Source organism: Malaclemys terrapin, chromosome 6 (assembly GCF_027887155.1).
Source record: "Malaclemys terrapin pileata isolate rMalTer1 chromosome 6, rMalTer1.hap1, whole genome shotgun sequence".
Taxonomy (NCBI): domain Eukaryota; kingdom Metazoa; phylum Chordata; order Testudines; family Emydidae; genus Malaclemys; species Malaclemys terrapin.
Window position 1 is genome coordinate 36487197 of NC_071510.1, and position 12798 is coordinate 36499994.

At 41.0% G+C, this 12798-nt stretch overlaps 1 protein-coding gene across 4 annotated transcripts in view; it reads left to right on the forward strand.

Moving 5' to 3' along the window:
- Positions 1 to 12798, forward strand: part of CARNMT1 (carnosine N-methyltransferase 1) — a 37005-nt gene that overhangs the window by 8520 nt on the left and 15687 nt on the right. For all 4 annotated transcript variants that reach the window (XR_008445355.1, XM_054031682.1, XM_054031683.1 and 1 more), the window contains exon 4: positions 7603 to 7743. Coding sequence is in view for 3 of the 4 variants with exons in the window: in XM_054031682.1 (XP_053887657.1) it covers positions 7603 to 7743 (141 nt within the window). In the remaining variant the exon portion in view is untranslated. The remainder of the gene's footprint in view (positions 1 to 7602; positions 7744 to 12798) is intronic.

Sequence of the window (12798 nt, forward strand, 5' to 3'; positions counted from 1 at the left end):
TCTTTTAACTTACCAGACAAAATATTTGATATCACTTCCATCCCAGTATCTATATTACCAAGATATTTGTTCTAAAATACTGTTTGGATGTCCGGCATTTGTTTTTAGTCCCTTTTGCTGTCACTATAAATAATCTAACCATTGGTTCAGTTTAGGCCACTCAGTCATATCTCAGTTACACTTCAGCTGAGTTTCTGTGAAATAAAAGCACAAACATCTTTTCTATGTTTTAATACTATACGTGGGATTTCTTTAATGCATACTATAGTAATTTAAAAGAATTTGCTATGTTTAAATGCTCAATGATGGAAATGTGAGTGGTGCTTACATAATACATTTATTTCTCTCTTTAGTATATCATGTCTATGCTCATATCCAGGTTTATTTATTTGCTAGAATCTGGAAGCCCTCTGGCTTCAAAATATCATGCCTCTTTGGGGCAACAGATGCAGTACAGAGTAGTACCCATTTTGTACGTTCATCTATTTTTGGAGTTTACTAGTAGTGTTCTCTTCCCAACATCCTTGTCCACTCTGTAGAAAAAGAAACTTGTATGGCAAAAAAGGATATTACTAACCTGGTTTCTCTTTTTGGATGTTGGTGGGGAACAGCTGATTCCCTTCACAGGAGGCATCAAGTTGTTAAGATATGGAAAGGAATGCAAGGTGCCCCATCTGAGCAGAGTGCAGTGTTTAAGGTACTCTTGCTGTTTAATATGGGGCAGATGGTGTTTCCCCTTCCTCCCATCAGAGTTGGTTATAGAAGGTTGGGGAGTGGGAATCTTAGAGATGTTGGAAGCTGAAAATTAAAATTTGTTTATCTTTGCTTCTAATGGGAAAAGCAGCCACGGGATCTTGTGATCATACCAATGGGCAAAACTTCTGGCTAGACTTAGAAAATGGGACTGTTATCTAACTATATACAGAGTTAATAACTCTTAAACTTTCAAGCATGGCCATGTGTCGTCCTGGAATTCTCTTTTATGGTGGTCTACTCTAAGTGCACTTTGAGGATGAAACTCTCTGGTATGAACGTGACCTCTCACCTAGAAAATTACATTTAAGGAATGGTTTCAGAGTGGTAGCCTTGCTAGTCTATATCAGCAAAAACAACGAGGAGTCCTTGTGGCAGTTTATGCCCAAATAAATGTTGTCTCTAAGGTGCCGCAAGGACTCCTTGGTATTGTCAACAGATTCACCTAGATGTCAAATGTGGTTATGGGGAATATATACACAAAGTTGAACGGTTGTCAATATGAGAACTGTCAGGATACAATGAGTCACCGTTTAGTTTCTTTTAAAATTTGTTTTGCTAGAATTATACATGCAGTACCTAGTTAGAATAATTTGTATTGGTTCACACACTTCAGTGTTAAGAATAAAATGGATGGGAGTTCTATAAGGTAGCACAGTTGTCTAGACAACCAACAGGAGGATCTGACATAGCTGGTTTCATATTTTATCTCTTAAAGAAATGCCCAAGCCACATTGACAGCTCGTTTATAGCTCCATGCACTCAATGTTTTCTGGTCTCATATTGGGCCAGATTCCAGCCCTCACTGTGGCCCATACGTAATTCCTTTAGCGCAGTGCAAACCTATGTGGCCCTCTATTGCCATTCTAAATGGTCCCCATTATAGGATCATGCTGTGTGGCAGAGTGGTGATGCAAAGAGCAGGAGAGTGATTGATGACACACTATACCTGTAATTCTGGGATGCAGAACAGCTCCATTGGCAGGACATACTCTTATTCTGGGAGTCACTCCAGTATCCTGAGCAGCCCAAAATCCAGGAGATGAAAGGATGTAATAAAAGCACTTCTGCCCCTCCAGTCCTCTTGAGCTGTAGCTTGCATTCTGTGTTTCCTCTGAAAGGATCAGCGTAGAATCTGGCACATTGTCTATAAAATAGCCAACACATCTTGAAAACATAGAAGTTGCATAAAATAAAGTCCTCCTGGACATGTAATGCATTTTTTTATTTATATTTGCCTATATACATTCCTAATTCCAGAACCTTGAAAAATCTCCACTTCATTGGTCCAGATCATAGCTTCCATCACATAGCTACTAGTGATAACAAATAATACAAATATATGTTTCTGTGTCTCAGTAAGTTGTAACTCACAATAATTCTTATGCAAAAGCATGATGAAGATTGAAAACAAATGCACTGAGACAGTTCACTTTATCCTGTGTATTGTCCACAAACTAGATTTGTGCTTTCTTATGTTATCCTCTCTCTCATTTTATGACATTTCTCTCCACCTTTATAGAGATCAATTTCTCACAATCCAAGGACTGAAGAAATGCTTAATCCTTAAAAGTTAGCTAACATCAGTCCAGTCATTGGCTAGAGCTCATTCACTTAGGTGCAAGGAATTTCCTCAAAATCTCTATCACCACCACTCTAGTTCTTGGATGGAGTACATCATCTCTGCCTTAGTCCCAGTCCTTGTTACTGGCACTGATAGGTTAGTAGTTTATAGTGTTAGTTAGTGATAGTTAAATTTTCTTTTTAGTGTTTATCTTTTTAAACACGTCAGTTCCTGTTTGGAGTACTGTTACCATTGCCAAGGCATGCCTCAGTCACAAGGATACGAGCCCTGCCGCTCCTGCAAGAAACCAGTGCTAGTGAGAGACACCCTTCCCCCCCCCAAGTTTCCTGAAGCGTGATGGGGAGTTGCATGTCAGGGATTGGTGTCAAATTTGCAGGGACTTTAAACTAGAACCAAGAAACACAGGGAGGCCAGACTTTAATTTCTCCTGATAGTCAGCTCTGCTCCCACCATCTCAGAGACTTCCTGCTTTGAATGGGTGCCAAAGCACTTTGGCTTCAGTGAGGAGTGCTCCACCTGTATTGGCTGAGTCCCAGCACTGATTGTCTTTCTCATCTCTGAGGAAGACAAACATTGTAAGTTGGCCTCCAAGGACTCAACGTCAGTGAAAGGAAGATCCCCTGTACTGAAGGCTGGCAGGCATGCAGACAATGGAAATAGTCAATTTGAAGCTGAGACCATCGACTCCTGCACAGGCATTATCGACCTAATCAGTGCAGTCTGCTTCAACCCACCAACTGGAGGCTATACCTGTGCCATCAACTCAGGAGGCATTTGCTGCGATAAGGGACTGGACACAATACTCCAGCTGAGGCCTAACCAGAGCAGAGTAGAGCGGAAGAATGACTTCTCGTGTCTTGCTCACAACACACCTGTTAATACATCCCAGAATCATGTTTGCTTTTTTTTGCAACAGCATCACACTGTTGACTCATATTTAGCTTGTGGTCCACTATAACCCCTAAATCCCTTTCTGCCGTACTCCTTCCTAGACAGTCTTTTCCCATTCTGTATGTGTGAAATTGATTTTTCCTTCCTAAGTGGAGCACTTTGCATTTGTCTTTGTTAAACTTCATCCTGTTTAACTCAGACCATTTCTCCAATTTGTCCAGATCATTTTGAATTATGACCCTGTCCTCCAAAGTAGTTGCAACCCCTCCCAGTTTGGTATCATCCGCAAACTTAATAAGCGTACTTTCTATGCCAATATCTAAGTCGTTGATGAAGATATTGAACAGAGCCGGTCCCAAAACAGACCCCTGCGGTACCCCACTCGTTACGCCTTTCCAGCAGGATTGGGAACCATTAATAACAACTCTCTGAGTACGGTTATCCAGCCAGTTATGCACCCACCTTATAGTAGCCCCATCTAAATTGTATTTGCCTAGTTTATCGATAAGAATATCATGTGAGACCGTATCAAATGCCTTACTAAAGTCTAGGTATACCACCTCCACCGCTTCACCCTTATCCACAAGGCTCGTTATCCTATCAAAGAAAGCTATCAGATTGGTTTGACATGATTTGTTCTTCACAAATCCATGCTGGCTGTTCCCTATCACCTTACCACCTTCCAAGTGTTTACAGATGATTTCCTTAATTACTTGCTCCATTATCTTCCCTGGCACAGAAGTTAAACTAACTGGTCTGTAGTTTCCTGGGTTGTTTTTATTTCCCTTTTTATAGATGGGCACTATATTTGCCCTTTTCCAGTCTTCTGGAATCTCTCCCGTCTCCCATGACTTTCCAAAGATAATAGCTAGAGGCTCAGATACCTCCTCTATTAGCTCCTTGAGTATTCTAGGATGCATTTCATCAGGCCCGGGTGACTTGCAGGCATCTAACTTTTCGAAGTGATTTTTAACTTGTTCTTTTTTTATTTTATCCGCTAAACCTACCCCCTTCCCATTAGTATTCACTATGTTAGGCATTCCTTCAGACTTCTCGGTGAAGACCGAAACAAAGAAGTCATTAAGCATCTCTGCCATTTCCAAGTTTCCTGTTACTGTTTCTCCCTCTTCACTAAGCAGTGGACCTACCCTGTCTTTGGTCTTCCTCTTGCTTCTAATGTATTGATAAAAAGTCTTCTTGTTTCCTTTTATTCCCGTAGCTAGTTTGAGCTCATTTTGTGCCTTTGCCTTTCTAATCTTGCCCCTGCATTCCTGTGTTGTTTGCCTATATTCATCCTTTGTAATCTGTCCTAGTTTCCATTTTTTATATGACTCCTTTTTATTTTTTAGATTGTGCAAGATCTCGTGGTTAAGCCCAGTTCTGGGCGCCGCATTTTAAAAAAGATGTGGAGAAATTGGAAAGGGTCCAAAGAAGAGCAACAAGAATGATTAAAGGTCTTGAGAACATGACCTATGAAGGAAGGCTGAAAGAATTGGGTTTGTTTAGTTTGGAAAAGAGAAGACTGAGAGGGGACATGATAGCAGTTTTCAGGTATCTAAAAGGGTGTCATAAGGAGGAGGGAGAGAACTTGTTCACCTTAGCCTCTAAGGATAGAACCAGAAACAATGGGTTTAAACTGCAGCAAGAGAGGTCTAGGTTGGACATTAGGAAAAAGTTCCTAACTGTCAGGGTGGTTAAACACTGGAACAAATTGCCTAGGGAGGTTGTGGAATCTCCGTCTCTGGAGATATTTAAGAGTAGGTTAGATAAATGTCTATCAGGGATGGTCTAGACAGTATTTGGTCCTGTCATGCGGGCAGGGGACTGGACTCGATGACCTCTCGAGGTCCCTTCCAGTCCTATAATCTATGAATCAATGAATCTTTCCACACTCCAGTTGATGATTCTGTTTTTTCCCCCAACCCTATGTCAATAAGGTTTTTGAAGGGTTTGGAAAGGTTGTACTCTCAGATAGAGGATCCTGTTCCCCCTTAGGACCTGAGCTTGGTGGTGTCAAAACTTATGTGTGCTCCCTTTGAATTGTTAGCTATATGTTCCTTATTGTGTGTCTCAGGGTACTCTTTTTGGTGCTACTCACTTCTGCCAGGAGAGTAGGTGAATTGTATGCTCTGTCGTCTCCTCCGTACGCTGTCTTCTACAAAGACCAGGTTTATTTAGGTCCACATCCAAAATTTCTTATTAAGGTGTGTCTCATTTTCATATCAGTCAAGCAATGTACTTACCTTCTTTCTTCTCGAAGCCTCGTGCTCATAAGGATGAAGAGAGACTCCACGCTTTGGATATCAAGAGAGTGTTAGTGTTCTACTTGGACAGGACTAAACAGTTTAGATCATTCTCACAGTTGTTTGTGGCAGTTGCAGACAGGAGGAAAGGTCTCCCAGTCTCTTCTCAAAGGAACTTGAATATCCTCCTGTATACGCTTGTGTTATGACTTGGCCAGTGTAGCTTCACTAAGCAGAATACAAGCACGTTCATCTACATCACATGCAGCCCCTGTGGCTTTCCTAGCTCATGTGCCTGTCCTAGACATTTGTAAAGCAGCAACTTGGTCTTCAGTGCATACCTTTACCTCACGTTGTTGAGACTCAGCAATCTAGAGATGATGCCATATTTGGGTGTGTGGTCATCCAGTCCTTATTCAGGTAGGCTCCAAGCTGGAGCGAACTGCTTGTGAGTCACCTAAAGTAGAATGGATATGTGCAATCACTTGAAGAAGAAACAGTTACTAACCTGTTTCGTAACTGTTGTTCTTGGACATATGTTGCATGTGTCCATTCTACCATGTGTTACCCTCCATCTCCAGTAAAAAGGAACTGAGTGGATTTGGGGTGGCTCCACCCTGTATACCACCATGCATTAGCGCAGAGCAGCAGATGGGTACTTCTGAGGGGAAACTCTCCAACAATGCACTGGGCGCACACACCTGAAGTGGAACAAATGTTACAGAATGGGTTTGTAATTTTTTTTTTAAGGTGGGTGATGTAATATCTTTTATTGAACCAACTTCTGTAGATGAGAGAGACAGAAGTTGGTCCAATAAAAGATATTACCTGACTGACATGGCTATCATTACACTGCATACATGATCTTTTTTAAAGAAGACAATCTTTAAAGCTGGTCAGCACTTTCTTCGCTGCCTTCTGGATTTTTCTCTTGAAAGCCAGTCTTTCCAAAGTTAGCTGACTTTCCCCAATCCTCTTTGTTTTGGAAACATGGTAATGCCAACTCTTTGTGCCCATTCTGGCCACCTGGTTCTCAATATTCTGAAGACTGCATTTCATTTTCTCCCACCTCCACATCTTGAAAATTGTGCTGTCCTGCATACTAGTCGGATGCTGTTTTTAAGTGTCTTAGTTACATCTGTGTAATGACTTCTTGACTTAAAGGTGACTTGCAAAGGGGGAGGAAGAAATTGAGTGCACACTATTTTTTGCTTTATAACATATAAAAGAGGCCTGAAATTTTCTCCCCCTTCCTTCCTCCTTCAATTTTTGTCTGCTTGTTCTTTTCTAGAAACATCAGGAATATCAAAGCTTAGCTTTTCTGTTTTTATTGGTAGATTCCCTGCAGTGACGTAAATAGTGTCTGAAAAAGCTCCCAAATCCATAATCAAAGGGGGTGCTGAATGTAAAAAAAGTGCTTGAGTTAAAGATATTAACAGACAATTTTTAATCATCTGAATACTTCCATGTCAATTCATATGATTTCATTTGTTTTATGTTTCTGATGTCAAACCCTACTAGGTCTTCAATTGTCCATAGTCCTTAAGGAAAAGCACTCTTTTAGGGTAAACAAGACCTGAATTTCTAATATTTAAAAACTTAGTAGGTTGTCACTGTGCATCAAGAGAAGGGGGAGGAGGGGCACGGGGCACAAACCCATTTTTTAATTTTGCATGTCACCTTTACAAACAAATACAGTTGTTTTTTACAGGGATGGTCTAAAAACTTAAGAAAACTATTTGAAGAATAGCTGTCTTTTAATTTTGTATTACACCGCAACTAAATGTGAATTATTTTATCTTTTATTCGGTGTGAATGTTGTTTTTCACAAATCAGGTTTTTGCCTATACATTTTTTTAATATGCCAAAAAAAAGAAAGAAAAAGAAAAGAATACTCTAAGAGATTCCATAACTTATTCTGTTATAGTATGATGGGATTTTTCCCCCCCTGGGGCACCTGTTCACAACAAGTCTGATTTGTCTACAGAGAAATCCTAACATTTAAATGAAAATTCTTATTGAATTATCTCTGTTTAAATATATGAAAACCACAGTATTTAGCCAGACCCATAGACATTCTATTAAGACATATTGGATAAAGGATTAACTACTATTTTTGTTTTGTTGCAGGGATCTCTCCAAAGTTAATATCCTGGTACCTGGTGCTGGGCTAGGTAGATTGGCCTGGGAAATAGCTATGCTCGGTTATGCTTGCCAAGGAAATGAATGGAGCCTCTTTATGCTCTTTTCTTCTAATTTTGTACTCAACAGGTACTTAGCTTATATTTTACTTGCTGGTTGCAACCTATGTGTACTAGGGAGGCAAAAATCAGTGACCAATCCTTTAACAAAGTAATAATCAATCAAAATAAATTCCAAAATCCCTAATCTAGGTAACCAGATCTTTTAGATCTCTTGCTTTCATGTAAATGTCTGGAAGAGGGTAGGAGGGAGGAATGGGAGATTATTCCAAAATTTGACTTGGAAATTTATTATAGCCATACCTGTATGTCATAAAGATTGTAGAAGCAAGAATTGCCTTGTGGTTAAAGCACTGAACTGGAACTCAGGAGATCTGGGCTCAGCCACAAATTTCTTGTTTGAGCTTGAGTAAGTTATATAATTTCTATGCTTCTGTTTTAAATCTGTAAAATGGACATACTTCTCGTCTCATAGAGATGTTGAGGATAAATTTGATTCATATGTTCAAGGAGTTCTGATACTATGGTGATAAGCACCAAAGAAAATTTATAAATAAAAATAAAATAGGTTGCATTTATTACTAAAAGTTAAGGCAAATTTCCACAAGTATTTATTTAATTTTATGTATACGTTTTTTGTTGTTTGACAGAAAAAATTATTAATAGATGCCTCATTGCTATTAAAATATCAAAACACTTATTAGGCAATCTTTCTCATCCAGCAGCTGCATACACCTTCTAATTACTCATAGGTTCACAGCGGTAGAATCCACTATAAATGTTAAGTTTAAGTGAGGCTATGATCAGAAAAATGATCTTATAAGCATTACACCACACGTATAATTAGAAGCATGACATGTTGATGTCCCATGTTCATTTTCCATTAATGACAGATATTAATCATGTTGCTGAACGCACTACTGGAAGGCGCTCGGCTTCTATGTTAATGAGCGCAGAATAAGAACCTATATAGAATAGAATGATTTCCATAACTAATCTTCAGTTGACAAGTCAAAACAATACTGAATCAGGACTGCTCCAATCTTTCTTTATCCAAGTGTCAAGCTGCTTTCTGTTTTGTACCTCACCAGCTATCTCCAACAATACATTATCTGAAAAATGATATGAGCAGGAATCTGGTGCCATTTTTAGTCCATTTCTGGCTAATGCTCTAAATTTCATTTAGAAAGATTTCACTGCAGAAGCTCTAAATTCAGAGTCTGTTCCAGCAAGTTTATAAAAGCTTCACATATGAAGTGAGTTGCTAACCATTTTTTTATCATTCAATATTTTCTCTTTTGGTACTTGCATTTTTATTTACTGACTTTTAAAAAAACAAACAAACCCTAGTGCTTAATTTAGTAAAAAGGACTCTTATGGATTATATCTAGATTTAAAGTGTAGATAGCATTCCTCTCTTTTCCTTTGTCCATGTCTTGTTTATCACATTTTGAAAAGAAAAAATTAAGTTTCAAAAACATGCTGGTAATGTAGGTAGTTTTTAATGGACACTAAAATCCTATCTAATTGTTTGCCTTTAGCATCTACTCAAACCACTTCCATACTTCTAAACTGATATGGACTATTAATGAGTAATTAAAATCACATTCCTCTCAGACGTGCTTGCCATCAAACACTTGGTTCAGATTTGTATTTAAGTGAATGAAGTTAACATTTGATTCGAAAGCATTATTGTGTGCAAATTTAAGAACCATGGGAATTTGATGGGGAAGCGGAGAGAGAGGAGTGGTTGGCTATTATCACAGTCCCAGCAAGGAAATAGCCAATCCTACTACCAATGAGCTGTTTAGAAGGAGAACAGAAGGTGGATTTAGTGGGTGGGGAGATATCAAGATACAATAGTTGTTCTTATCCTGAGTTGGAATGCTGGCAAGTATATGGAAGGATATCACATTTTTTTATCTCCCAAGGTTCAAAAGGAACCAGATTGCCAGTAGACTGGCTCATCTGTCTGAAGCGACACATATCTGTGAAAACACTTAATACTTTGAATCTTAGACTTACAATTTTTTTATTTTATTTTATTACTGTAGCACCCAGGAACCTAGTTATGGACCAGGACGCCACTGTGATAGCATTGTACAAACATAGAACAGAAATATGGTCCTTGCCCCAAAGAGTTTATTGTCTAAGGTTGTGTACACACTGCAATTAAAAACCTTTGACTGGCCTGTGCCAGCTGACTTGGGCTCAGGCTAAGAGGTTGTTTAATTGCGGCATAGGCATTTGGGCTTAGGCTGTAGCCTGAGCTCTGGGACCCTGCAAGGTAGGAGGGTCCTAGGAGGGCCCGAGCTACAACGTCTACACTGCAGTTAAACAGCCCCTTAGCCTGAGTGAGTTGGCACAGTCCAGCCATAGGTCTAATTGCAGTGTAGACATACAAGTATAAACAAGAGCCAACAGATGTATACGTACAAACGGGAGAGGAGGGAATAAAAGGAAATAATTACTGTGTTGTTCATCATGATAGGGAGTGATATCTGGTGGTTGGGAGACTGCTTTTGTTCAGTATTCCCACTTTTATCATTCATAAATGAGTAATCTCTCTTAGATGTGTAGATTTCTTGTGTTGGGTTGAGACCCCTAAATGCAAAGTCCCCTCCCGTATAAAAATCATAAAAAGTTCTGGAAAGGACTTCAAGAGGTCATCTAGTCCATCCCCCAATTAGTTATGTGGTATAATTAACATATTCTGTAACCCACTGGTTCTTCAAGTAACGTCCCTATGGGCGTTCCATTCTAAGTGTGCTTGAGCCTCCTGTGCCTTTGATCAGAGATTTCTCGTAGTAGTGTCCATTCAGCCTGCACATGCATGTTACTTAGTCTCATGCTCTGTGCTGTTATATAGCACTGCGCGGGTGAACCGCCTTCAGTTCCTGCTCAACCTTCTCGGCCTCAGATAGAGCCTTAGCAGTTGTCTGTGTTTTTACCTCCGCTGTGTCCCATGAGGTTTTTTTTTTTTTTTTAGTAGTTAGTACTTAGTAGTAATTTTGGCTGTAGCTAGGGAATATATATAACTATTTTTCTTAGTACCTTTTAGATAGTTTTTCCCCTCCTGTGAGTTTGATTTTTCTCTGAGGGCATGCTGGGATCTCCTGGTCTCAAATGTTGCCTGTCGTGCCAGGAGGCAATCCCAATGAGTGATGGTTAGTCCTGGTGCATCTGTTGTCTCAGAGAATCTCCTATTTCCCAAAAGTGCTGTCTGGCATTAAAATCTAGAGCCAGAAAAACAGAGAGATCAAACTTGGACTCCTCATGATGAAGAGCTCACTGCACCTGGCCTCTGCCCCTTGCCAGGGGACTCCCTGTGTACAGCAGTCTGTGAATAAGTCTGCTGCCTTCACTGTTTCTGAACTGCGCTTCTTGAGGGCATCTAAAAGGAAGACCCAAGATTCCTCCCATAATATTCACAAAGACCGTCCCTCGAGATTCTTCATGTAGCAAATCTGTCTCTAAGAAGTTGTGGTCTTGGATGACTCCCCGTACTTCAGCACCCATTGCTTTCTGACCTGGTACCCACAAGGCTGCTGATTCCTCAGGTACTGTCAAACCTGAAGACTGTAGAGAAGAGGTCCCCAAACTGTGGGGCGTGTCTGCTGGGGGCAGGGACATGGAGGAATGTGGGGGGGAGAGGGGAGAGAGTGTGGCTAGGGCCCAGGCCAGCCCCCAAAGGGGGTGGGAAGGGAGAGCCACCTAGCTCCTGGCCTTGTGCCTGGGGCCCTGGCTGCCAGCCCAGCCTCCTTATCGCTGTCTGCACATTCCACCACCCACCCCCAGAGCCACGGCCCCACTTCCAGCCAGGGCGCAGATGGATAAAGGGGGGGGGGGTGATCCTGAAAAGTTTGGGGACCACTGCTGCTGAATCTTAGGCTCCAGGAGGTCGGTGATACTATCAGTGGAGCAAGGCTTCAAGAAGAGCTCTCTCGCTTCTCACCCAGTACTGGAGAAGCGCACTCAGCTCTGTATTGTCCTCGGAGCAGTTGAGATTCATGGTACTGTCAACTCCTTCAGCCACTATTATTTCAGCGCAGACTATGGACATGGTACCGACAACACTTGGTATCACAGGAGTTTTGCTTTCTCTGTGACTTTGCTGTGTCCGAGATGCCCGACTCATCATTACATGGCTCCGATTTACTTCTATTACTGAGGACTTCTAGATCTCCAGATATTCACCCAGTACTGACGGTTTCATCTTTCTTCCAGAACTCCACAGCTACAGAGTGATTTGGAAGAGGATGATTCTGATAAAGATCTTGCCTCACTCTCCCAAATATCTCTGCAAAGCTTTCCCTCTGTTCCTATGAGGCTCTTTTCCAGAGATGTCTGAGGAGATTGGTGTCACTTGTCAGAAATGGCCCCGACCACTGTTTCGCTGGTATGAACACCCATGGATGCCTCCACCCATGCCATGTGCACCACCTCTTTGGCCATACCGGGACTTTTGGGCAGCCTATCATCAGCAATTTTCTAGGCCTTGAGAACCACTACTCACAAAGATAGTCATCACCCTCCCTCCCTAGGAGACCAGAACTGCAGGAAGAAACCTTTTAAGGAACAGGGAGCTAGGGCTGATGAAAAGGTCTCTCCACCAGCTGACATATCTTCTTCATCCCTGGATGAGGCAGCTATGCCACCTCTTCCCTCCCTGGTGGATGACTTCAATCAGTTTCAGGAACTTGTCAATAGAATTGTGGATTCTTTGCAGATTCCTCCTGAGAGGTTAAAGAGCCACATCATAAGCTGCTTGACATCCTTCATACAGCTCCATCTGTTATCTTGGCTGTTAGAGGCCCTACTGGACTCTGCAAAGGTTATATGGCACACCCTCGCTACCTACATGCAAGGGAGCAGATAAATATTCAATCTAAGGACTCCAAATTTTTATTTTCTCATCCCTTTTCTAACTCCTTGGTGGTTGATGCAGTTAATGAATGTGGGAGGCAGCACCATGCTAAATCTATGACCTACCACAAGGAGCATAAGCACCTTGACCTATTGAATAGAAAATCGTATTCGTCAGTACTTTGCAGTTCAGAATCGCCAACTACCAGCTGTTAATGGCAAAGTACAATCGTACAAAATATGTCAAGCTGAACTCATT